Raw genomic sequence first — 23,899 nt, 5'->3', positions numbered from 1 at the left:
ATTTAAATATTTTTAAAGTGTGGATACACCCTTTTATGTTCCATATACAAATACACATCCATTACTATGTAGTACCACTGTCCTACTACTTTAAATAATGTCATATTTGCAAAAAATAACTCTTAAAATCACTCCCGAGAAACAATGGGAGTACTGTTTGCACAGCAGCACCAATGCAATAACTCATCCTATTGACCATGTACTTACAATTGTTAATGCTGAAGACATAGAAGCAATTCAAACTTTAGTCATTATAGTCACTTGACCAATAAAGGGTTAATCTTTTCAATACAGAGGTATGAGAAAAAAGGGTGTCATTGTTCCGCAGCCCTTTCTTGCTGAACAAACACGGAGATTAAGGCTGACATGCAACACTGCTGATATTTTCAGGATCAGCAAACACACTTCAGAGAGAGGGGGGAGTACGATACTGTAAGCAGCAAGGCAGGACGTGAAGTCTGCGATACAACAGTGTCCCTTTTCACAAAAAGTACCACTGATATTGTTATTAAAATGACCTTTATCCCCACTGCAGTTGTAATTCCACCGATTGCACCGACAGGTAAAACTGGACCAGCAGGAGACGAAATGTGTGGCACGGGGGGTGTTTGTATATTAGATAAGACACCTCTGAAACAGAATATAGACTGATATTATAAAAGTACAACAGGTCACACGGTGATTCAAACACAAGTTTGACATCTTTTAATAAATCATTTCATAAATTACATTTTTGGAATTGCAACTGTCACAAAAATACATTTTGATAGATGGATTTGTAGAAAGGATTCAGTTAATCACATTAAACCAAGAGTGAGAGGAACATGCTTGGTGCAGCTCTCATAGCACAATTAACTTTTATGGCATTTGTGTAATGAATGGAAACTCCTGCTGCACCAAGCACTGATACTGGCGTGAAAGAGACGGGGGGGGGGGGGGGAATTAAGGACCATGATGTTAATTCCTCTTGAGAATATTCCCAAGCACAGCAAATACACAGAAACACTGCCAAGTGGCCAGTGTCAAGACGAGCTTTGTTCATGAATTACAGGACCGGACATGAATTAAGAGATGTTGTATAACCCGTCTGCATATTCCTCACAAAAGACCAAATAAATGTACGATGTAAATGGTAGATCCATAAACTGTTGCTCTTCTGACTCTTTTTTTTTTTTTTGCATACAATTTGTGTAACTCAGACATCAATTCAACAAATATTTACTCTCAACAGCATATATTAATGTGACGAAAGAACAACGCAGAGTAAAAGACAAAAATAAACATCTTTACAAAATAATTCTTTACACTTGCTGCAAAAAGTGCTTGATGAGCGCCAAATTGTCTCATTTCTCATCTTTTAGTACACACGGTAAAATATTGATCATTAGATGATCTAATTTTATCTACAGGGAAAGCATCCGCAGTGTTTTATATATAGAATCTTTTTTTTTTAAAACAAGTGTTCCCACCCATCTCTGAGTATGCACACATGATGTAGGAACATTAACTTGGCTGATCCGTGAGGCTGCCAGGCCCTCACTGATTGACAATCTGCTCAGCACAGATTTTACCATCGGGACTGAAACTACACCAGGTAGTGACAAGTCTTCAAATTACAGTGCAGCGAACAGCATTGCAGATACTTGAAAACACAGGAAAACCTTTCCGATTCTTAAAAAAAAAATAATAATATGATGGTCTTGGCCAAGTATGGAAACCCAAAACTTACAGTAACAAGACAATGTCAACACTAAACCAACTCCAACTAAAAGTTTCATGCAAGAGAGAAGCTAGTCTCTGAAGCTTCGTTAAAGTCAAGGTGGCTTGAGTTTTTCCTCTTTGACAGAATAAATAATTGTCCTTTTTGTCTGTTTCAATGACCCCCCGATGCCTCAGTCCTCAGAACAGGACATCTTCATGCTCTATTAAAAGCTGCACCACTACTTTCTGTTGCCTCATGTCGTTCAGGGTTGTCAAAGCGTTTAGCTCCGGTGGCTGCATAAGGGTCGGGCCGAATACGATTCCCAGGTTCTCGGCATTCATCAAATTGTCCTTTTCGAACATCGTCACCCTGAAAAATATGACATGAAGAGTCTGTGATTAGAGTGCAATGAAGACATATTCTTAAATACTTCTCAACGACTTAATGCTGAAGTGTTTTCTCTTGGGGTGAGTCACCCGACAAAGATTAACTTCAAGGGTAATACTGGCATTATTCTATAAATCTCTCATTTCAACAGATTGTATGAAATGAGTAAAACCCATAATATTTTAATCCATCTCTTTGTCGTGCATTCAGCCCAGTTTTCTATAACAGCGTACTGATGTTAATAGCTATAATAGACTCTCTATGATCTCTTTGACAAAGAGACTAATGTAATAATTTTTTTTATGCACAGAGTAATAATTACATGAACAGATTCATATATATATATATATATATATATCAGTTATCATCTGTCCCCTCCAATCAAATCGCACCCTGATAATACATATAAAGTGTGATATTGTATATCTAACCTCTTGAGGTGAGCCATCAGGTATCGTAAAGTCTCATAGTGTGCCGGCGGGAGCTGCAGCAGCCCCTCGTGGATGGCCTCCAGTCTGGATTCAGAATTTGGCATTTCTAAGTCACATAAGTTAAAAAAAGAAAAAAAGATTAGCATCAGACCAAAGAGAGAGATTTGGTATGGAAATGCCCAGAGAGGAGCTCTTACTTGCAGCTTGAATAAATTTGGAGTACAAGTCGAATGTAATGACTGGAATGGGGAGATCTCTCAAATACAGCTTCAAAGCACCGGCAATGATGTTGATGTCTGCATAGGCGCTGGCACAGATGTCAGCCTTTTCACCGTCTGGTAATATGAAAACACAACAAAATGTTTCACAGATCAAAAGTTCTCACGCAAGCCGAGGACTAATGGGTACTATTTTGTGCAGTATCACAGCTCAAACAATGTTCTTATTTAAAGTTAAGATCGTGTGAACTAAAAAAAAAACTAAAAAAAAAACAACCTCAGGAACGTTAATCCTCAGGCAATAGAGATATGTCGTCAACAAACCTCGGTCGAAAGAGAGCCTCACATCCTCAATGTGCTCTGAAAAACCAGAAACTCTGTAGAGACCTTCAGATTTCATGCCTGCAAAAAGAATTATCATTATGTTTTTGAAATTTGTAAAAAAAAAAAGAAAAGATACTGGAGCAAAAAATCTGTCACATTTCTGAAACTTTGAATGTTTGAATTCAAATTCAAAGTAAGCATTTACAAAGTAAACAACAACAACAACAAAAACTAAAAGGGTTTAAAGTGTCGGCTGATAAACGTCCAGTCTACCTCTCAGTTCTATCTCCCGAATGCACATGTCCACCACCATCGGCCGCGTGGTGTTGTGAGCCTTGACGAGCGTGGTGAGGTCACAGCTAAACACTTTCTTTATCCTTCGCAGGTCCGGCTGGCAGTCGCTGGGAACCAGCTTGGAGCACTGTTTGTGTACATTCAGCCCACAATCTAGCAAACAGAAGAGCGAGATAAACAGAGGGAGGGTGAGGGAGATTAACCTCACGCTAACGATAACACAATCGTCGCTGCAGGATTCACACAGCATTTTGGGAAGGTTTCCCAGAGTGAGTGATAAACTGCACTGTCAGGCAGCCACAGCTGCAGCAAAGCTGTCTTTAGCGTACCACGCCAAAAGGTAGATAACAGCATACACGGCGGCGTGGGCAGCGGCTCTTGTAGTTTTCATTACAGAGTGTGTGTTGGACAGCTGGCATGAGCAGAGCGCGGGCGGGATGCACCGCTCGGAGTGAAGGTTTGGAGGAAGAGCCACTTGTAGACGAGGGCGTTCTTCAGGAATCATTCATCACAAAGACATTTTTACTGCCTGAGCGATGTTATAATGCCGGTCCACTGGTTGTTCGGGGGGGGGGGGGGGGGGGGATCCTTGTTCACAGTCGGCGCACAAGGAGAGCAGCAGGTGGTAAAAAGAAAATAGGAGGCAGACACAAAGTATGGGAAAACAAAGAAGTGTCTCCTGTTTCGCTTAGCACATGAGGTGTCTGATGATACCAGCGCTGCCTCCGGCTTATCAGCATGGCCAATGTCTAAACAACAAACACTCTGTTTGTGGAGGGAACATCACCAGCGTGCGCGTCAGCTCCGGGACTGTGTGTGTGTGCGTGTGTGTGTGTGTGTGTGTGTGTGTGTGTGTGTGTGTGTGTGTGTGTGTGTGTGTGTGTGTGTGTGTGTGTGTCTGCTGTAATATGTGATTTCGTTCTGCTGCTATTTTAGTCTGACATGTGTTTGGCCTGTATTTTGTCTTAAGTTAGAAATTAAAAACATTTTTCATTTCAGTCATTTGTTCCTTCATGCAAACCACTTGTCGGGAAATACTGTGAGGGATAATTCTAAAGGGATTACTAAATATCTTACGAGATCATACAGTTGCTTTCTCTTTGAGGTAACTGTGATGAAGTACTGTTGAGGGGACGGTCGTACAAAGAGAGCAATAGTTGTCACAGTTTCATGATGGGAAAATGCCTGTGCATCACTGGGAATGAATGTGCTCTGCTGACTCACTGACGAGGGGGGATTTCTACATATTTGTCACAGATTTAACAGAAAAAAAATAAATAAATAAGAAAATGCACCATAGCCCAAACAAGGCCTTTAGTAACTACTGTTTGCATGGTAAGAATTTCATGGATTACATACGTGATCTCAGACTTATGTGACACAATTATTTATTGGAATTATTGAAAATGAATTATAGTTACCTGAGCAGCGGACGCCTTGAGCAATGAGGCCCCACATAAAGTTGGCACAATACTCGCACCAGTGTGGCCCTCGAAAGGTGTGTACCTGGGAATTTAGATAACATGTTAATTCAAACTCAAAAAAAAAAAGGAACAAAGGCAATTTTTCAATTGAGTGTCTATAGATCAAAGAGGTAAAAGCCTCCTCCCGGATGTGCAGGACCGTGATTACACTGCGACTCCTACTATATGAGATGGGACCCTTCAGCAAATGACAGCATTTGTATACACAAGGCAGATTAAAGGATTTGCTACAGTGTGTCTGGCATCTGCTTCTGGGCAATCGGATACATGCAGGCCGGCACAGAGGCAAGCCCGAGAGTCAAAATAACAGATGTACACCCACTGAGCACTGAGAAACACAGATAAGATGACAAATGGAGGCATAATTATGTGCACATGTACACACACCTTCAGTGGTACTTTGAATAGGTAGCGGTGGACTAATGAGTGAGGAGGGCATGCAGCAGGTGGTGAGTGGATGGGTTTTGTTCATTTTCAAAGGGGAAGAAGACAAAAAGCTTGGGGAGGTTCTTATAACCCGCCCGCTAACTGAAACCAAAGATACAAAAGCAAGAATGTTGAGGTGCCCAGAGGCAAAATAGCCCCCCACAACTCTCCCCATATATAATGAACTTTGTTTTATTTTCCAAAGCACTCTACTGCAAAATGATCACACTTTAATTAAAAAAAAAAAAAAAGAAAAAAAAAAAAAAAAAGAAAAAATCAAAGGCCTGACACAAAAATGGACCCGAGAGCTTTGAAATCAATGCTAATCAATGTGCCCTGCTGTTAATGGGTTGTGGTATAGTGTAACAATTAGTTCCCCCCAGTGCATATGGATGTCAGCTGCATGTGTTTTCATCAAAACAGCTGAATAGACCACAGTTTATCACGGAACTGCGAAAGGCGAAATGCATTTCTAACCATCGCAACAGGAGGGCTAGCAGAAATGATTTTTTTTATGTATATATCAAAAATCGAGATGGATTTAATACAAAACAGCCACTCTGAAACACCAAAATTATCTACTGACTCTTCCTTGATCCTTTGCAGCAAACAAACATCTCCTTACCTTGAAGTTGTGAATCTTTTCATAGGAACACTGCTTTTCAGGGGTGTCTTTCAGGGCGCTCCGCCGCACTAAAGGTGAGGAGATCTGTGGACAAGAGGCCAACAGTTTAATTGGCTTCCACAGGAGAGTCCCCTTGGTTCCAAGCTTGACTCCCAGGGCTAAAGCAAGCAGCTCCTGACGCTTCCTCTCCTGTCTTTTGGTCTTGTGTGTAATCAGCTCTGCTCCCAAACCCCCTCGGTTCTCTTCAGCCTCCATGCTCGACTGGTCGGGCTCCCAAAGACTCTCCAACTCCTCTGGGCAAAGATGTGGAGGGGAGACGTGGGCGCTGTGCAGCAGGCCCCGCCGACAACAGCCCAGGGCAGAGGCAGCAACGGCACTCCACTCCCCTCTGACCCGGGAGGGCAACTGGTGATGGCAACCAGCACAGGGCTGACTCTGCATCTGGTGAGGATCCAGTCGCAGTAGTGAGCAAGAAGAGCAGGGGAACAGGACTGGTAGTGGGCGGCCTGAGGGTAGGAGTGTGCCTCAAACAATGGTCCTCTTTCACACGCCCAGAGAGAGAGAGAGAGAGAGAGAGAGAGAGAGAGAGAGAGAGAGAGAGAGAGAGAGAGAGAGAGAGGGGGGGGGGGGGGGGGGGGTCCGAAATGGGCAGGGGCCTGGAGGTTGTGAGTGAGTGCAGTCGAGAGCTGTCAGGATCGGTTCACACAGCTCAACAGCTCTCTAAAGCAGGATCAATAGTGCAGACGCCCCCTTCATAGCACAGTGCACACTCCCATTAGTGCGCTGCCTTCCGGACACACTCCACTTCACTTAACTGGGTATAATACTCCACTGCCGGTAGCTCTCCCAGCGTTGGGCTGTTCAAACAGGTCACTTGCCTGCTCAGAGACAGACCTAAGATTGTCCGGCCTGACAGAGCCCAGGCTGTGTTGTCGTAATTCAAATAGGATCTTGACCTCCAGCTATGCCAGTCGGCTGGTGGAATTCCCCACAGGATCCTCTAGACAGTCTGACTGCAGACTACTTCTGCCCATCACAGCAGCTGTCTTGAAGGACCGACAGAGCCAGACCAATAACTGGGATTGGGGAGGATTACCACAATAATCCCTACACAGGGAATAATCCAAGTGCCCAAATCCAAGTAAAATCCCATCGGAAGCTCATTGGAAGGCCTGCAGTCATATGTTTTTTTTGGTTTGTTTTGTTGGTTTTTTTTTTTCTGTACAAGTGGGGGGTTGTTGCTATGTTCGAGCCAAATTTGTCCCAATTAGCTCTGCTTGTAAACAACCAGCGAAACACTTGATGTTCTTGTGATCGATTAAAAAGCTCAAAAATACACAACACTGACAAACCAAAACTACACACCATATGACATGACACAACCACGATGCTAAGCCGAGACTGTGCATTGGAAAGACCACACACCCTAAAACAAAGTTGAGCTGATTTATCAACATGGGAGGAAAAGGTCAGAAAGCCAGTAGCCATTGGATTTGGGATGATAAAGTACTGGAGCAAAAACTGGAGTGCTGAGGCTCATGGCAAAAAGACCCAAAGGGCAACTGCAAAGCCGAGATAAAATGAAGGGATTGGCAGCTTACGGGGTGACAGACACAGAGGGACGGCAGAAATAGTGCTGTGGACTTTTTGTTACCAAACAATTCATGTGTACAAAGCAAACTCGCTCATTTCTGAAAGAGTGACAGGACAGGTGAAAATATTTGTCAATGAGGCCGGCATTCTTCTAAAAGACCTACACATGCCATGCTGAACAATTCAGCCCAGCGAGCTGAGTCTGTGGGGACGGATGAGGAATAGACCACTTGGAGATATTTTAGCCCTGCGAGGAGGGAGGGAGGCCGGGGCCGTGCCTCTTTGTCTGCGGGCAGATGGCTTCTTGTCTCTTAAAGAAGGGCTTGGAAGAAAGGACACAAAAGGTGGTCACACAACAAACTCTGCTTTCTTTTCCGTAGCCTGGCTCTTTTATTCCCCGCAAGGCTTTGTGAGAACACAGCTGAGTGGACTCCGTTGTGAGTGGAATTATGAGAAAACGGCACAGTGCGCGCTGACACAGTGAGACAACAGGACGTAACTACCCACGTCCCCAAACAAAACGGCTCCAACAACATCTCTAACAAATAGAAAAATAGGCGTACTGTGAAGCGTATAACAGTCAAAGATATTGAAAATTGAGGAAATTGCCACTTTTGTCTCCACTGGCTCATTGAAAATATATCCACTATGTTTGTTGTGGATGAAAAGAAAAAATAATAAACTGAAGGCTGTGGAAAGATTTCTGGATTGGTCTTTTACACAAATAGTTCCTTAAGCACTTTATTGGAATGAAACCTCAAGGTCATTATCCTAACAAACAACTTGATATTTTCATTGAAAAGCTTTCCGCAGCATGCACGTTTCACTCAGAAGAAAACAGTGTGGTGAGAATCAGCAGCACCATGGCAGAGATTCTATCCACTGAGTAAATTCCTGCACGCGAGAAAAAATAAAAAATAAAAAATCCTGAAGAGGTTGATTTAGTTCAAGTCAAGTGCCCTCCTTCACTTTCCGGCTGCAATTTAATTACACAAGCATTCTCAGTCATGGTATTATATAGGTATCAACCCGACACTGAGTAAATACACGTGAATTTCAACCGGACAGTAAAACGACTGTGGCAGCAGGGTCTCGGGGTGTGGCTGCATGGCTGGTAAACATGAAGTTCAAAAAGGGACCACAGACTGGAGCCAACAGGTACGTCTCCATTTATCACGCAGACGACGGCCTTTCTTTTGGCATGATAAGGCCGCCGGCGTCGCATCTATGACTTCATCACTCCTTGTGTCCACAAAAGCACTGTGGTAACTGACAATCTGACATTTAGCTCACGACATGTTGTAGATTTAATTGCCTGGGGGGAGGTTATTGGAGAATGCAGACCGTGACATGTTGAACATCAAGTGGGGCTGCAAATCAAGCGGAGTGGACGACTGCTTGACACTGTTCAATAAAGCACATTAAGCAAACATAGCTTAGTGTGTTTATCTTAACAGTTCTCTGCTCCCAGAACCTTCTAGGGGTTGGCACTGGCATCTGTTGTCCCAAGTTTAATTAAAAAAGGGAATTAGTAGTAAGTGGACCACCAACTGAATGCTGGCATTAATGTCTCATGTCTCATGTCTCCAGTCACAAACTCGAGACGGATGATATAAACACGGCAGATGAGGTTCCCACTGACAGGACTGTCGTCTGTCACCGACTGACGAACAGTGGACTGACATGCTGAAGATAAATAATCCCTGATGCTATGAATCAAAGTAGAGTCATAAATCACAAATGTGACAACAACAACAACAACAAAAAACACGAGAAAGCACATGTATCTGATGGAAGAAGGAGCCTGGGACAGACTCATGTCCTCATCACGCTAAGCAGACAGAAGGAAGCAAGTTGAGATTGCCACCTAGTGGATGAAGAGTTTTCTTCCCCTCAAAGAAAAAACGCTACCTCATTGATAAATCATTCATTAAATGTGACAACAGCCCATGAGTGCCAGTGAAAACAATGCGCAACGTGTCTCGCCCATGATAAGTGTGTCTGATACGGATGGCGGGCCGAGCAAAGTCCCAGTCCCCCTGGTTATCATTACCTTTCAGAGGAAGCAATGAAGCATGGCAGCAGTGAACACACCCAGGAGCTACACGCTGGATGTATGTCTTACTCACGGCACAAAGTGTCCTCTCAGCAGCACTCTCAATCTACTGTAAATGTTATGTTGAGAATTATGTGAAGCAAGGAAAATAAAATAAAAAGTTTTTTAGTTAAAGTAAACTCTTCATCTGGTGTGATTAGTCTTTGCCAAAACCAGAACCTGTTCTCCAATATAAACATGTGGGAACCGTCATGAAGACTTGCTTCATTTCCTGAGTACATATAACCAGTCTTCTCTTTCATGTGACTCTGCGATGCTGAGATGAGAGATCAAGGGATACCAACAGATGCCGAACTACTCATTCAGCTTGTTACTTAAAGTTTTTTTTTATGACTGCCTCTGTGTTTATGGTTGTTGTCATGCATTTCTGCAGCATGTATCTTGGACTCTGGACATGTTATGTCATAATTGAGGCTGTATACATCTAAAAGGCCTTTAAAGGCCAGTGTGACCAGTATGTGGCTGTGGCACGAGCTAAAACTCACCTTTTCATCTCTCTGGAAGGTAACTCTGCGCGGTTCTGTGCGTCCCCGACACAGCCTGTGCACCATTTTGTCCTTGAGCAGCGACGTGTAACCAAGATGCTCATAGATGGGATTAGTGGTCATTTTGGCGATGTACTCCGCTGCCTTGGTCTCGATGTAAAGGATGATGAGAGCATCCGTCACAAGGTCATGGACCGACTCGAACCTTTTCTCCCCAACAAAGTGCTTCCCATCATAAAACAGTCTGTAGTTGAAGGTCTGGTGCCCAAATCTGGAAAGAGATCCGTGGAGGATGATGTGGTTGAAGAGAGATAAAGAGGGGGGGAAAAGCAGAGTTTGAGCAGGTTGAGTGGCCACGCAGAATGAGTGATGGTGGGCCGCTGATGCTTTCAGAGAATCTGTGCCACATGCTGATCATGGAGGTACCTTAAAGCCAAGGTGTGTGACCCTGGCTGTCTTTGGCTCTCTCTGATGAGGTAAGCACCCTCCGCTCCCGACAGCAACTCGTCTGCGTATTCCCGAGAGATCATGCCATGAAATCTGTGGGAAAAAATATTTATAACAATAAAAACGACATCAAAAAATAAAATGATCATCATTAATAATAATGCTGATATGAGTCGTTTAATCTTTATATGTACAAACATACAAATTGATGTCAGACTCGGTCTTATTCTCTGCCAAAGCATAGAGGCACACATTCACAGAAAATACATATCCACCCACTCAAAGTCTAACCATCATTGATGCCAAGCAATAATGATGAATAAAACTAATCTCCACAGTACTATTGAGGGGGAAAAAAAACATAAAAATGATGACAATAATTAAGTTACACTCACTCTCTGCCATAGAATTTGGGCCTGCTCTCCATCTGCAAAAACCAGAACAAACATTGGCTGCTGGGATATGATATGAAAGCTCGATTAAATAGCTTGGCAAATTGTTCTTGCAGCCCGTGTGAAAGATAAAGGGCTCTACCCCACAAGACAGATTATCTCCATCTGTGCCCCTGTGTCTATTCGCAGCTACCAAACCATAAAGCCAAATCACAGAGTGTGGAGATGAATTAGAGGCAGTGCAGTAAAACAGCTGGTAATGGCTGGCCAGCTGCAAAAAATTAAGAGGGAGCGCGTTAGTGTGTTACACCAGTGTGTGTGTGTGTGTCGTGCCAACTTAGAAATCCGGCAAAAATATGTCAGAAGCTAATTTTATTGTGAATATAATTTAAAAGAACAGACATCACCATAAAGTCTTTGAGTAGTAAAATGAAAAGATTTGATATTTTTACAGCACTGTCACTGTGAATCAATCCAAAGGAAGAAAAGATGAATTATGTCCTTTTTATTATTATGTAGACACTTATTCAGATGATAGTGTAGGACTGCTCTTATAATTCACAGTTATGGCCATAATGGATTTAGCAATGTGTCAAACACAATTTTGCATTGAAATACTGGAGGACCACTAATCTCACATAACCAGCCCACAGTTTTCACTTTGCTCATCAAAGTGTGGCGGGACTCAAAATAGGATGAGACATGGTTGGGTTGTATAATAGAAGATTGACAGTACTTTTCAGTGAGGGCAGGGACAAGTGTACTGACTTGTTCCATCAGCTTTATTAACATAGCTGAGTGAATAAAAGCATTACTGTCCATCATTATGAGGAGTCCTCTCACTTTGTCTCTGCGACTAAAATACTTGTGACTCTCCTTGGTGTAAAATCAATCAACCATAACATTACGACTGGTACGGATACCTCACAGCCTCCAACACAGCAAACCGTGATGCACTGTGTGTCCAGACATGTTTCGATCAGTGTTCGTTTGAGCTACAGTGGCTCGTCTGTTTGCCCACACGGAGGTGATTTCACTGGCCATCGCTGAATTTTGATTGCTACCTCTGGGGTGTTTTGGCCACTACACACCAGGAATACACCTCAAGAGTTTCACTATTTGATTTTCTCTGATCAATTCTTTAAGCAATCTCTGTTTGCCTTTTGCTAAACATGATAAAATCACGAAAGTTGCTCATCTAATCACTTTGAGGTCAAGTACATGCGCGGGCTGCAAGGTATCATAGTGGTCCGTACTCTCGTCACACTGAGAATATCCCGTCAGACTTCATATTTTAGGGTGTGTCTGTGTGCAGTTTGCTAAATGGGTTTTCTCTGGGTACTCCAATTTCTTTGCATAGTCGAAAAACATGGTTATAAGGTGAACTATCGTCTCTACACTAAGTGTAGAAGTGACAAAGTGTTTGGTTTGTGTGGATGTACCCGTTATAAGCTGGGATTAGTTCCAGCTCCAATAAGTAGGCGCATTAATAAAGACATAGTGTTATCGAATTCACCTGTCAGTGGTCACAATGTTATGGCTGAGCAGTTTAGATTTTAAAAGTGCTATAGCTACACGACATGTTCTGGCAGTTCATCGCACAGACATCAATACTAACCTTTCATTCGACTGACACGGGGATGCAACAAACCACCTGTTAGGCCCCATCACTTAAACTTGTTTCAAGTGGAAAAAACATATTGAGCAGTGAGAACTTAATCCCATTTCTTTCAAAACCTGATTCTACAAAATCTGCTTTTCACTAAACATTTAGGAAGAAAATAAATCATCCAGTTAGCAGATGACACCAAATTCATTAAGACGAACCTACTAAAGATTTAAACAGCTACTCGTGACGGCTGGGAGTTCTACGAAGCGGCGAGTCACTCCCCAGCGGTAACTGATTGGTCTGGCTTCCAGCTGCCAGGCTCAATCATATCTCACTGAATATTTTCCCTGTTTAAAACCTGAGGGGGAAAAAAAAAAAAAAAAAAAGAAGTTTGTAAGGTGAAGGTTGGCTGTATAATCACGAATGGATTATTTGGATGTTTGCAAAAGCCCCTGGCTCAGCTTTCCCGCAGAACATTTATAGTTTAGTGCATTACAACTTTATGTGCGCGTGTCATTTTCAGACTCTACAAGGTTGTCATGCTGCCAGAATTAGTGGATTAATCAAATAGTGAGTTCTTTAGTTGCAGCTTATTTAATATAAGGAACACGGGGAAGCCAACTGAAACTGGCCAAGTCTCCGGTATTGTCAGATATTTGCCAACAATATGAAAACTGGAAGATTATACAGGAAGGATAGTGCCAAAGTAATAAAGTGATCAAATTAAGCTCAGTATTCAACATCTGCTATGAGCAATTACAATAAAAGAAGGTATATAATCTGCGAGGATGAACTACATTTCTTTCCTATTGTGTGGAAACAAATATATGCAGATATCTGCATAAATAATTGACACAAGATTTATGAGTGCCATGAAAGATTGGATGCCACCAAAAAAAAAAAAATAAAAACATTGTAAAACCAAATTATTCCCTATAACGGGCAGTTAAATCATTAATAAAATGATTAAAGTTTTGCATAAGTAAAATTAAAAATTGTTAATAAAGTTCTTAAGTTCTATTAATTAATCAATACATTTTGCTTAGTGACTTGGTGTGTTTTTTTTGGGTTTTTTTTTCAAATGGGGCTTTTCCAGTTGACTCTGCAATCAGCTGTTATTTTCTCTTTTTCTTTTACAAGCTAAGCTGCGAATAAACAAAGACTATACCATCCCTTAGCCCTGAAACGTAACCCCCGCTACAAAAATACACAGATGTACTGACCTCCTGAGGACATGTGATCCTCTTTGGCCTTGGGGCTTCCTGCTGTAGCTGGTATACTGTTAGAAAAACATGCATGTTAATGAAGGTGGGGCGCCATTCCATGCACATTGCACACCAAAAATAAACAAGGTCAATAACAGAGAAGAAAAGTCATTCCGATGTAAGACACTGGCTATGAAACAACACCTCCGCCATATGAGGCTCGGGCTCAGCTTTTGAACGCTGCTCTGAATGCAGCGGTAACAAGGTAAAAGCAAACAAACAAAAAAACAGGATCCATTAGCTTATTTATGCAAAGCTAAGCAGTGAGTGTCTTACAGGACAGGGGCTGCATACCTAAAGTCCATTTAAGACCTTTTATCGATTTAGATAAAAGTGTGCTGTAACTAAATACATTCCTTGTGACCTCAAAAACAAAATGTAATTTGAGTTACCGCCACACACACACACACACACACACACACACACACACACACACACACACACACACACACACACACACACACACACACACACACACACACACACACACACACACACACACACACACACACACACACAGGGTGTAAGTTCATGCCTCTCTGTATTAGATGTAAATAACATTTGTAGCAGGAGGAGTAATCACCGCAAACCTCAGGAATTTTGAAGAATTAGGACATTTCATTTCTGATTTAAAAATGAGAGGCCAAGTAGTTGCTGCAGTTTCACTTTTCTTTCCAACGACTGGACGTCTTTCAACGAGGATATATTTCCACAAGAGAAGAATCAGGACGTGATTTCTCTCTTTCTGTTGATAATGTGCCCACAATGGCTCTTTCTCTTTCATTTGATCAGCTGGCACAAACACGACTGTGACAATAACAATCTTCCCTGTTTACACCGTTAGCCACTCACTCTAATGTCTGGCAGCGTTGTGAGATGTGAATGAGGACAGAAGATTAAAATTAAAAAAAAAAAAAAAACAGTGTCCTTATTACAAACAAATGGTGTGGGAGCAAAGAAAATGCTGCATGAGGCTGAGCCCAGGCGCCTCCACACAGACAAAAGGAGGAGTCCTGATGGTGAACTTTCATGTTTTGTCAGGTTGTCTTAAGCCGACCAGTAAGACCTGGACTTACTCCACTCCCGTGACACACAGACCTCAAAAAAATACGTCAGCGGAGGACTAAAGGAGTCTGATGGGAGACTTCCTGGTTGTAAAAATATTTAGATAAGACCTGCAATCACAGGAATATTTGTTTAAAAAAAAATACAATTGCAATAAAGTAAACAGACAGAGTTCCAGCTGGAATGATTTCCTTCAGTAAATACGTTATATATTCTCAGAAGAGCCGAGCCATTTACTCCCACATGGCAAAAACATTTTATAATGAGGTGGGTGTTCTGAGGACCTTATTTTAGCCGAGCCTCTTTGCAGGTAGAAAATATTTATTTCCTGGGCGCTGGTAACCTATTTTACAAAGAGATTGGGAATCAGCTGCTCTGCATTTGTGTATGTGTGAAGGTGTTCTGTGGGCGGGCGTGTGCCTTGCGAACATGTCTATGCAGCCTTTTGGATTCTGCGGAACACCTGACTTTACCGTGCTTCGCAAAGGCAAAGTTTAGAAATCGTCTCTGTGTGATTCAGAAGCCACGTATGAATGGGCAGGAATTACAAAAAAAAGAAAAGTAGACGAAATGCCAAAGTTAATCAGTGTATGAAATGAATGAGTTACTCACAGTAGGACTTCCATATGGGCGGCTGGTAATCCTCCGGGTCTGCAGATAAGAGCAAAATAAGGCAGGTTTCTATGATGAACTCACAGTGGTTTTAATAGACTCCCCTGTTTTCCCCTCATTAAAAACTCAATTTTGGATCCGTTTCCCAGTGGACTGAACATAAGCCCTTCCATAGTTATGTCACTGTTGTTTATCTCTCAGTTATAATTATGCATTTGGCTTCACGCTGTGCAGCTGCCTCTCGAGATGTGCCATTGAATGCACTCGCAATCAGCACCTCCGCTTCAAGGACGACCAATACAAATGCGAGCTCGCTTTGGTGAACATCGCGCAGACAACACACCTGATCTCATAGGCATGACATGACATCCCCACTCTGAGATATGATTACACAAACAAGCCCATCACAATCAACACAAGTAAACAGAGGTTGAACCTCGCCGCCCACAGCTTGAGCTCCTCTGGGGAACGTGTCGGCTGAGTTATGATTATGTGAACGTTCACTCTGGACGATATGATGGAGTGCGCTGTTACATTAGCTTGGAGAAAGAGTATGAGGTGAGGGTAAATGCCCTGAAACAAGCCATAAATTAACGCAACCGAGACTGTGTAAAGTAATGACTTGTAATAGTCTTGGAACGTGACACTAAATTAGGCAAAAAAAATGCTGCAATATTTGCTAAAAAAAAAAAAGTTAGATATGTAAGGTACATCTTAACAATGCCGACACAAATCACCTTATTTACTGTTTGTGAAGTTTTTAGCACATCACAAAGAAATCGCTTATACTGAGGAAGGCCACAATATTGTGCAGATTTTGAAATATCAAATTCACTAGACTGCAGGAATAATCCTTTAACCCCTTGAACTATTTGGCGAGTTCCACATTTCCTACGAATACAGTTATAAGTAGATGATCATCAGTGAATACCTGCTAATTAATACTCCATGATATTAGGTAAACGACGCAATAATGCTGTTGAGTGTTGCAATGGTGATAGGATTTGCGGTAAATAGAAACACTTCCATAGATAATGTTCATGTCTTTGGGCTTTGGAGATTTATAACTACTAACATCTTCCTCTTGGTCCTCATTCATCAGCTGCCACTGGACCAAGATTTGTTTTATTATCTTATTTGACATGTGCATCTGCAGTTTCCAACAGCAGTGTTTCACAAGTGGAGCAGATTGACGACATTGTTGTTTTGGGAAATTTCTCCTTGGATTTTGTACTTCTGTGCATCTAAACAAGGATGTTAGAACTATTTATAGAAATATATTCCATTTAGGAACCTTTGTAAGTTTTAATGGTGCTGAAATGTTCTTTTTTTTCTATTTCTATTTGAATTGTTCTTAACAGTACCTTTTGAAGGGTTAAAAGCCACTGCATATCATAAACAACAGTGGCTTGGTTGGTTGCAGGTTCAATTCCCCATCTCCCCAGTCCACATAAAGAAGTGCTTTTGAGCAAGACACTAAACCCCAAGTTCCTCCCAATGGATGGATTGAGATGCTTACATGACATTCACCTCCATTGGTGTGAGAGTGCATGTGTGAATGTGATTACCAGTGTAAAGCAAGGCAGGGGGCTGCTCAAGCAGTGGAAAAGCGCTATGTAAGTGAAATCAATTTATCATTTTAGATTGCAATTTAAACATTGATCAGTTAAACTCACTCCTCAAATGACTCATCATTAAATGTACTACTTTAAAGCTACAAACACTTTTTTCTGTGATGTTATGTTGGCTGTGACTGCCTTGGTGGAGCGGATGACCGTCTAATCCCAGTGCAGGTAGTTTGATCCCTCATCTCACCCCAAGTTGATCTCTGGAGGTTGAAAACGAGCTATGCAAGTGAAGCATGGTTTTAGGCAGCGAGCCGTCCAGTCCTCATTTAGACAGTCAATGTTCAGAAAAGACGGCTTCAAAAACGGCGGGCGTGTTGCTCGAAGGCGTCTCAAATTTGTGTATAATGGTGATCACTATTTGTCACCGTCTAGTTTTGCCTGAATTCATCTTTTTTTGCCGAAATATAGAGAATTATCTGCTCGTGTACACAACGCACAACTTCCTTTCTGTTTTGTATTACGTCATGTAATGAGCAACGTGATTGGTCAATTGATACCATGTGGTCTATATGTTTGAAAGGTGTTTTGGTTCGAAATTCTCTGACTCATCCTGGTGCGTTCAAATGCTGAAGCAGAGAGGAGGATTTTCCCCCCAAGATGCTGAGGAGTTATATCTGCAGAACCCACACAGGTGGAATGAATTATATGGACATATGATCTATCAATTTTTTCACTTGTAAAATGAAACGAGAAAAGGGAATATAGAACTCTTAAAAAGTAAAATCCCTTTTTTGGACACCTATATTTTTTGGATGGACACTCAAAACACCAATTTCTGCCTAAAACCATGAAGTGAAGACTATTTAATAAGAAAGATTTTATTGCATACTCGAATGACCATCAACGTCAGTATATCATAGTGACCAGAGTCCATTTTTAAACAGCCCCAGCAGTTATCAAGACTAATGTACCTACATTTCAATGATACTGTGAGATTCTACACACTAGATAAAAAATTATGAATAACACCTTCACATCATAGTTTTTCCGTATGTGGCCCTTTAAAAAGAACTTGGGCATATAATAGAGTATTATTATCACTTCTGGTGCCTTTGACCCCGAAAGATTTGGCTGTATGTGCAAAGAACAAACAGTATTGGTCGAGAAGATACATGTCATTCATGTCTGTACTCATCAGCAGATCAGTAGCACCACACCTCTGGCCTGAGGCGAACAAATCAAACAAGCCTCAGAAGTGACAGGACGAAAACCAGTGAGTACTTGTTGGATATGTGCACTGAAGAGCAGGCAGCGGCCAATCTGTCAGCAGTAACACATTCGATTTGCATTAGTATAAGAATAAAAATCACTTAGAGCTGTTTTAACCAATGGCAACGCAGCATATACTGAGTAGAGTATTTTAATCATGTCATATCAGCTGCAGGCTGGAAAGCAATGTTATCCAAAAAAATCCTTATCATTGCATCTTGTTGTAGCTGCTGTTGAAAGAGCTGGCTTCACCGCAAAGACAAGACAGGCACATAGAATTAAAAGCTAAATAATCATGAAGGCGAAGAAAAGGCAAATCATTAGACCAAGACCTGGCTGTTTTAAAGACAAATGTTGCAGCTGAAGTATTCCACATGACATCAGCTCTCAAGTTCAACTGAAAAACCTTCAGACTTTGTGTGCTGATGTGTGGCTGAGCTGAGCTGCCTTGGAAAATGCATTGTGTCCTAATGTCGAAGCTTTGTCACTGTGTACTGCATTGGCAACGGTCTGAAAGATTTATTCCACTGCGGCTTATTCAAAAGAATGTGATTTTGTCTGGTTAGCTGCCAAATATCCTTTTTTTTTCTCCCCCCCCTGCACATTCTAATTCTTATTAATGACGAATGGCTTCAGTCTGGAATTCTGCAGCAGCTTGAGCAGCAAAAAAACAGGAAACTCTTCATGGTCGATTCAGATGCAAACATCAGCACACGCTTGCACAAACATACATATTTGTGCAAACGCACAGGGCTGCACAGTACCTACCCACACTCATGTATACGCAAGCGCACACACGCATATAATAAACACACAAACCCGGGGAACATCAAAAAGAATCCCTAAGTAGCTCAGAGTTGGTGTGGCGTCTGATGATCGGGGCGAATTTAAAATTCGGGAGCAGCCAGGGGGGCTCTTCCCCCCGAAGAAACAGCTATTAATTGTGTTGCCCTCCATTACTCACCAGTCAGAAGCATTCAATAAAATAATTACCGGCGGGTGTTTGCTTCGGTGACAAAGAGAATATGTGATGAATAAAGATCGAGCTCAGACGTTCATCCCTGGAGACAAAGTCTGCTCTACAGTCTGTGCACATGCAAAAAAAAAAAAAAAGTATTCTGCCCATGAAATAGTGACTTGCAGTCGGGGTTACTGAGTACAAGGCTGACAAGATCTCAACAAGTTTTGAGCTTCATATGAACTGTGCAGAGCCCACACTTCTGGAAAGGAATTGGCGTTTGACGTCAGCAGAAATGGATCCAGAACCGTGGTGATCCTGCAGCACGGGCCTTCGCTTCCTATTCCTCTCTGAACTACGGCTTGTTCAGAACCATTTCCAAATTTTAACAGTGGAAAGTTAAAAGACTGCAAAATCGTGATTAGTGCCACTTTTTTAAAAACTGCAACACCGGTATCGACGATTTGAATGGTTGAAAAGTTGATCAACGGTGTTTTGAGGGATTATTTTATGGTGCGTTCACTGAGAAAACGACGGTTTAATGTTGTACTTAATGATCATATAGGTGAGAATCAATCATACATTGCTGGCAAAGAGAAATAACACATCTTGGAGTTCACATACACAGACATGCACACGCACGTGCACACCACACACGCACACACACACACACACACACACACACACACACACACACACACACACACACACACACACACACACACACACACACACACACACACACACACACACACACACACGCGCGGTCATGTCAGTGGGATGCAGCAGAGATGCAGCAGGGGGACCATCTGCGTATTGCACTGATCCAAAACAAGAATTTTAAAACCTGCCTCAGAGATGACCAGATAGTATGTGACAGGTATGAAGGGTGCTTCTCTGGAGTGTGTATGCGCCCGCGTTTTAGTGTGTGTGTAGGTGTATGTGTGTGTCTGTGTGATGCTGCAGGGCTGGACACCCGCAGGGAAAGGGTGCTGTTGCCAAGAACAGTAGGTATGTTTGAGGGAAAAGTGCAATTCTGTAACCTGATTCTGACGTTTCCTCGTGTCTGCAGCAGACAGTGTCTACTGTTGGTTGTGACACTGCAGGCATTGACAGTGAATTTTTACAACTACTTAGAAATAGGGCCATCTCACCTTGATATCAGTGCACATGACACAAATCCGGTTCAACATAAAGAGGACAAGAAACAAATGTAATGGAAAGAATCTGTAAGGGAGCTGCAGCATTTATCAAAGAACATGGCAGGATTGTGTCGAACAGGCAGCCGCTTTGTATTACGTGGTTGTAATTCTGCCTCCCTCACCAATTTTGTCATTTATGGCTGGAGCTGAAGACATACCTTCATGCTCGCTCCCTCAATTTATTTTCAAAGCTTTTTTTTTTTTACCCGGAGCAAGTCAGGCAAATGGTGTGCTGCTGGTACAGTACATGCTTCAATGCCCACCCATGCCAGGATCGTGTAGGAATCTTCCAGATCCAGACTCAGAGCCAGAAAATATCTTTCCAGGGGAAAGATGAGATTGCAACATACATGCTGCAACCATGTCGCAATCATTCCGGTTGGTCAGGAAATGTTTAATATCTGGGATAACGGGTTAATAATCTGCTTTTATATCAACAATACACACGTATAAAATACACTGTTGGTTCGCAATGTTCAATCATTTCAACAAAACAAACAAAGAAATGGATATTTACTATGATGCCACCGCTGCCATACATCAACACAGAAAGCTACCGTCACTGTTCACTCAAACAATATGAAAGAACTTTTATTTATCAGCTCCCCAAAGAGATTATGAGACGTGGTTTTCATTAAAAGGAGGATAAATAGCTACACCACAAGCACTTCTGCGCAGAAATTGTATAAAGATTCTTTTTTTTTTTTTTTTTAAGTCACATGCCTCATGGACAAGATTATTCAAATGTTGTGTCTGGCTGCCAAAGACCTCTGCATGAAAATAATAATACCCCTGTGACAACCACTCTATCCCTGGCAGCAGCGCAGCTTGTAACCCCTGATAATTATATTGAGAGCCCAAAAGTAATGACAACCCTCCGATGCCACAGAAAGAAAAGACTTTCCTCTTAAAGCAGCAGCGGTCAAACAGTAAATTCTCTGCTTTCTGAAACACACACACACACACAGACACACAGACACACAGACACACAGACACACACACACACGCACACGAGATAATGCTTTGTGAAGCATGTTATTCCCGCAGGCTGTATCAGCTTGGACACAAAGTTGCCTGTCCCTCCCACTGGGCAGTACCTTGGGAAATGTGACGTTGCAGTGTGGTGTGGTTGGGATGCACAGACGGTACGAAAAGCTAAATAAACACAGAGGAATGTCCTGCTCCTGTAACGAACCCATTAAACAAAGTGCTTACCGTGCAGTATACACATTCTGATCTTTACAGGTGTTTGTAGGTTGAGAAAGCGTCTATGAATGTTTTCTAGATGGGGATTTTTTTCCAAAGAAGAAACTGAAAATGGTGAGCTTTGGGTTATAAAGTCCCCCTTTGCCATGCCACAGCCTCCGGTAGTTGGTGGGGCTTCCACATCAAACAGTGCAGTGATAGGGGAGATTGTACTTTATCCCCTGGCAAACATGAGCATGGCACTTTTATCAACACAGAAAGGGATATGTGCAAGCATGGTGCTGTTCTTTCATTCAAGGTTTATTTGCACAGCTGCTAACCCACTTTCTCTTCTCATTGCTGTGAAATAGGAGCACAGAAAACAGCCTTTTACCCAAAATATCGTAGGTGTTAATCCCTCCACTCCTTCTATGCTAAATGGATTTGAATAGAATCGTAGCAGTTTGAACTCTATTATGCCACTGAACCATGTTAGATTCTCACTATGTCAGAAAACATCTCATCCCGGTGCTGCGTTTTTGGAAAAGTAGTCGTCTGCACAGGCCAAAAATAATCCTTAACGCCAGCCAAGTGGAAAGTGGGGTAAGGGAATTATTGAGATGATTGGCAATCTAATGATAACATCCAAAACCAGCCTCTGACTGCTTCTCACAACCTTCTAATCCTTGTGCACATGGGAGGCTTCCTTCTCTCTCTCTCTCTCTCTCTGTCTGTCTGTCTCTCTCTCTCATATTTCCACTGCTGCATCCAGTTATGGCAGATGGCAATGCTTTCCTGTTGCCATTCAACCTCAAATCACAGCAAGTCTCCACAATATTACCTGAAAGAAATGAAGCATGAAAACACAAGAAGATGCCACATCTCTTTTCTTTTGTGTTTTTGCATTGGAATTATATCTGAGATAGTATTGTAATAAAAAAGTTTGACTTGAGCAAAATTAACGATATATCAGAAGAAATGCAAACTTGTAAAACAGTAGAGTCAACATATTATTATTATTATTATTATTATTATTATTATTATTATTATACCACATAAAACGTGTGTTCCTGTTCCATGAAAGCGTGGTGAACCTTACCAGAGGACAGAGATGAACCAGAGAGGCTTGAGTTACTGGATGCTGCCATCCCAGCCACTTTCCGGACTCGGTTACTCCCGTTTGGCCGAGCGTGGCGCACAGCAGCTCGTCCCCGGCGCTGCCTCCATCCTTCTCGCGTGCTTTCCCCCCTTCACGGGCTGATTTTGGATTATTTCATGCCTGGTGTTATCCGGAGTCCAGCATCGATCAGTCAGACTGTTCTGATCTCTCCTCTCCTCTCTCGCTCTCTCTCTCGCTCTCTCTCCCTCGGCTCGTGCGCTCTGGCGCGCCGCTCACGCTGCCGCAATATACCAACAGCGCAGCCGCCTCCAGACCTCAAAATCCACCGATTTACAGAATCCTGCTCCGATCACTTTCTCATTAGAAAAAAAAAAGGTATTTTTCCTCTCACGTGACAGAATGTGAAGGTATAAATCCGCGTTCCGTGCAGAAAGCAGCGATGGTTTCCATGTGCCACTTTAAGATTTGTAACAAAACACACTACACCGCAGCGCAGACGCGCCTTCTTAAAGTGAAAGTTTGGATCAACATTACCAGATGTAAGCAAGAGCACCAAACCACCGGCTGAAGTCCTGTCAGCAAAACACACCACAGATATTACGTTTTTCCATGAAATGCACAGGCACACAATCCACCCAAACGGTTGACTGGGGAGAGCATATAGTCCAGCTTTGACTCTGCATATTTTCACCTCGTTAGGTTCAAAGAGCCACAAGAATTTTAGGTTTTTTGCGCCATCTACCGGGCTTTCCTCAACACTGACTAATGAAAATACACGTTTTGTATAGGCTTGGTGTCAATTGATTCACAGAATTTTGTTATTTCATTAATCTGTTTGCTTCTTGTGTCCACGTGCCTTCCTGTGTTTTGTTGATTGATTCATTGATTGATGTGGAAAAGCTGAATACTAATTTCCAAATTTGGAATAAGTTCAGTGATTGGAATTAAAGTGAACACAAATATGTAACATATTTAAACATAAAAATTCGAAAAAGTTAGAGTAAGCTACTTAAACATACTGTTTTGGTAATGTACCGTCCATCCTTTTATTACTATGATGTGGGCTTGAACTGAACTCATGATGCTCTACAGCTGTTTGGTTCTAAATACATTCCATTTACA

General features: G+C 42.1%; 1 protein-coding gene across 2 annotated transcripts; it reads right to left on the bottom strand.

The window, feature by feature from the left end:
* Positions 1 to 673: 673 nt before the first annotated feature.
* On the bottom strand, positions 674 to 23,488 carry chn2 (chimerin 2). Of its 2 annotated transcripts, XM_080471073.1 has the most exons (13): positions 22,757 to 23,488; positions 15,476 to 15,514; positions 13,757 to 13,812; positions 10,928 to 10,959; positions 10,512 to 10,625; positions 10,086 to 10,356; positions 5,892 to 5,975; positions 4,778 to 4,862; positions 3,336 to 3,509; positions 3,063 to 3,140; positions 2,718 to 2,855; positions 2,521 to 2,626; positions 674 to 2,071 (listed from the first exon to the last, which is right to left on the bottom strand). In XM_080471073.1, exons 1-13 carry the CDS (start codon positions 22,803 to 22,805, stop codon positions 1,900 to 1,902), a joined length of 1,398 nt encoding a protein of 465 aa, XP_080327199.1. In that variant the 5' UTR covers positions 22,806 to 23,488; the 3' UTR covers positions 674 to 1,899. The 2 variants fall into 2 exon arrangements, with proteins under 2 accessions (XP_080327199.1, XP_080327200.1); XM_080471074.1 differs by lacking the exon at positions 15,476 to 15,514 and having other exon boundaries at positions 676 to 2,071; positions 22,757 to 23,456.
* Between the last annotated feature and the right edge of the window lie 411 nt (positions 23,489 to 23,899).

This window comes from Lipophrys pholis (assembly GCF_963383615.2).
Source record: "Lipophrys pholis genome assembly, chromosome: 9".
Taxonomy (NCBI): Eukaryota; Metazoa; Chordata; class Actinopteri; order Blenniiformes; family Blenniidae; genus Lipophrys; species Lipophrys pholis.
The sequence above is the reverse complement of the archived record's forward strand: the minus strand, read 5'-3'. Positions and strand labels throughout refer to the sequence as shown.